The 3,756-nt window shown below is 35.9% G+C and overlaps 1 protein-coding gene across 1 annotated transcript; it reads left to right on the forward strand.

The window, feature by feature from the left end:
• Window positions 1–457: 457 nt before the first annotated feature.
• Window positions 458–1,241, forward strand: LOC131055984 (pathogenesis-related thaumatin-like protein 3.7). Its single transcript, XM_057990303.2, has 2 exons — window positions 458–524; window positions 616–1,241. Exons 1-2 carry the CDS (start codon window positions 458–460, stop codon window positions 1,239–1,241), a joined length of 693 nt encoding a protein of 230 aa, XP_057846286.1.
• The last annotated feature ends 2,515 nt before the right edge of the window (window positions 1,242–3,756 follow it).

Consider the following 3,756-nt stretch of genomic DNA (forward strand, 5'->3'; position numbering starts at 1 on the left):
CGGTCGGAAACTGGACAGCGGTTACCTGAAGTCAAGTCATGCACTAAATGCAACCTGAAGTCAAGTCATGCACTAAATGTAAGTTTGAATTCTAATAACAAGGGCTTTCGTACGATGCATTGACAATTCTATGAATACAATACATGTTACACATTTTATGCATATAATACATGTTGCATATACATATAACTGCATCTAGATGCATCTTAGAATCTTATTCATACAATGCATGTTACACATCCTATGCATATAATGCATTTTACATAGACATATAACTACATGCAGATGCATCGTAGAAGCTGGATAGAGGGTGCCCTCGTACGTCACACTACTGCTCAGACTGAGTCCATGCTTCCTTCGTGTCTGCCCGGGAGATCTTTTCCTATATAAATGATGAATCCTTCTTCATATACTCAATCTATCCATCTTCATTCGACCGTTCAATACAGACGGTATAATGGCAACAGTATCAGATCTTGTGCTTATTCTTGTGGCTGGACTGGCTATATATCTTCAGATGCAAGGTAAGCTGTATTGGTAACATAAGAGTTTTAGATTGAATACACTATATATCCGAGGTTCACAATAATAATATGCGTGTGTTTTTTGTTGCAGAGGCGGCAGCAGTTAAGTTTGAGATAATGAACCAGTGCGGGTACACGGTTTGGGCGGTAGGATTACCCGACGGAGGGCAGCAGCTCGACCAGGGTAAGACATGGACCGTCGATGTGCCGGCAGGGACAAAGGGAGCAAGATTCTGGGGCCGAACCGGCTGCTCTTTTGATGCGAGCGGCCGAGGAACCTGTCAAACCGGTGACTGCAATGGCCAATTGAGCTGCCAGGTCTCGGGAGGCGTTCCCACCACGCTAGCTGAGTACACCCTCAATGGAGATGGCAACAAGGACTTCTACGACGTCTCCCTGGTGGACGGATTCAACGGTCCTCTCTCCATCAATCCTACAAACGGACAGTGCACTGCCCCTGCATGCAAAGCCGACGTCAATGCTGTTTGCCCTGCTGAGTTGAAGGTGAATGGCGGATGCAATAGTGCCTGCACTGTCTTTCAAACTGACCAGTATTGCTGCAGAGGTGCCTATGTCGACAACTGCCCTACCACAAACTACTCGATGATCTTCAAGAACCAGTGCCCTCAGGCCTACAGTTATGCCAAGGATGATACTTCCAGCACTTTCACCTGCCCTTCTGGAACCACTGACTACAGTATTGTATTCTGTCCCTAAATCTATATAGGAGTATGCTCATCTACATCCTAATAATCAGCTATGAGTGTATCACCTCCGTATTTAGTATCTGATATATGGTGGCATAAACTATCACTCGGTAGTCATATAAATAAGCCATCATTTGTTGTAAGGCGTTAGATGCAATTTTGAAGTATCACAGTTTACTATAAATAAAAGTCCAGTATTCTAATGGGCAATTTGAAATAGGTAATTCATATGCAATATCTTTTTATAAATGTCTTTTATTATTTTAGTAGGGAAGGGGTCCTAAACCCTTACAAAAAAAACAAATAAACTAGAGAGCAACGACACAATCGCTGGCATCAGATAGCCAACACCCCAGAAAGCATAGAAACAACTCTCAAAAGTAATAAAACACTAACAATACCCACATAACTAAACATAATAACCCTCTCCAACTTCCTACTATCCATAATACAACTACTAGCATATAACTAAAAAGAGTTCATAATAGTATCAGAGTACTTAATCCACATGAAAACACCCAACATAAGGCATGCAGGCTTGTTTAGATAAAAGTCTATGTTAAAACTAATACTATCAGCTTTTGAAATCAACGCAGACCAAAAAAAAGCACCAACCCAATAGCATCCTACTCATCCTTGATGACGTTCCATTCCCGCACAAGACACTACATCAGTTCCTTCTAGATCTTAGGTTACAACATGTCCTCTTTCTGCTCCTCTTGCAGGTTGACATCCTTCATCTTTTTTGCTTTTTTCTTCATCTTTCTCTATCTCAAGACAAACCCCATAACAACATTCTGCATAATTCATCAGTAATAGCACATAGGGAATTCAAGGCCTCTCCCATTAGCTGATGTCCTTGCCTATATTCGTCCATCTTCGCTTTAAGGTTCATGACCTTAACTTGTAGGTTAATTATCTAGTTTTGCTATTATTTGATGCTAAAATTCTCCTCCTCGGTAGGAGAGTCCTGAGAACAGGGCACCATTTCCACATCCTAAAAAAGTATTTTGAAGCAAGGATTTTTGTTTTGAATCAACCTTGTCCTCTAGAGAATCACTTAAACCCTTTGAATCCTCCTTACTGTCCTCCCCTTGTTCCTCCCCTTCCACCTGAAATTCCTCATCCCCCCCCCCTCCTCACTAGAGCTCCTGAGTTGTCATCATCATCAAGGGTAAAAGCCTTTGCCGGTTCAGGGGAAACATCTTCGGTTTCAATTTGTTTTTCTTGTCTTTGGCGAGCAGATGAGCCGACCTTCTTTCACCAAAGTGACCCTCCTATTTCTCCTTTTCATGCAGGTTATCTTTCACCTAATCTCATAGTTCTTACAAGATGAAAAATCAGACACCAATAATATCTATACTACCTATTAGGGCATGAGTGTAGTCGCATGAGTTTTTTGACAAATTTTTTTTACCTTTTATCTTAAATTTATTTAATAGTAAACATGATGTTTTTATATTATTTCCAAATTGATGTCTCCCAACATTTTTTCAAATAGATATATTTAAAATATCTATACTAATTTTATTTACATTATTCAGTTTATGTTTATTTGAAAATGTATTTTGATTACTTAAGGGTTATTTTATAGTTTTAACTTAAAAATTGTTTAATTTACTTAAGCATAATTTAAAGACAAATTTATTTTACTGACGTTTTTTTCTTATTCTTATTTAAACTTAAATTTTATTTAGAAGTTATTTAAAAAAAATATATTTTTATTTTATTTTACTTGAATGTTGTTTTATATTTTTTATTTTAAATGTGTGTTATTGATGTATTTACTTTTATGTTTGTAGTAAGAATATGCGACTCCTTGATGTGACCAAGACACATGGTTTGGATTAAATGGAAGAAGAATTTATAAATGAATATACCCAACACAAAAATGATGTACATTTTAATATGTATTGTAATAAACCAATTCATAATAATGGATCCTAATAGATTTGCATGGATAATAAATTTAAAATTTTTAAACTATAATAATAAGATGGGAGAATTTTTTCTTAATTATATATTGCATATGAATTACCTTTATCACATTATTGATGAGATGATAGAAATTTTTATGTATATTATATTATCAAACACTTAACAATTTAATCCCACAACAACCTATCCATAAAATATCCCCAAATCAAAGTCTCCAAATCTACATTGAAAGAGGATGCCCTTGAATCTAGTTGTGATAATTATATCATTTTTTATTGATGTACTTACATAACATATATTACATTAAAAATGAAGAAATCAAATATAATAGGTACTGCAAACCATTGCATATGTCAATGTCACATGATGTGTTGTTGTGATGATTAACCCTAGGACCTTAGTTAATATTATAATAATATTAATTTTGTTCAAAGAGAAATAATGTGAGTAACAAATTGTGAAGGGTACTTAACCATCAATACATTCTATCACGACGCTTCAAGCTCTAACAAATAAGCAACCGTAAAAAAATCTTTAAAAAATGCATAAAATAAATTAGATAATGAAAAACTCAGTACCTTATTTCA

Source organism: Cryptomeria japonica, chromosome 8 (assembly GCF_030272615.1).
Source record: "Cryptomeria japonica chromosome 8, Sugi_1.0, whole genome shotgun sequence".
Classification (NCBI taxonomy): Eukaryota; Viridiplantae; Streptophyta; class Pinopsida; order Cupressales; family Cupressaceae; genus Cryptomeria; species Cryptomeria japonica.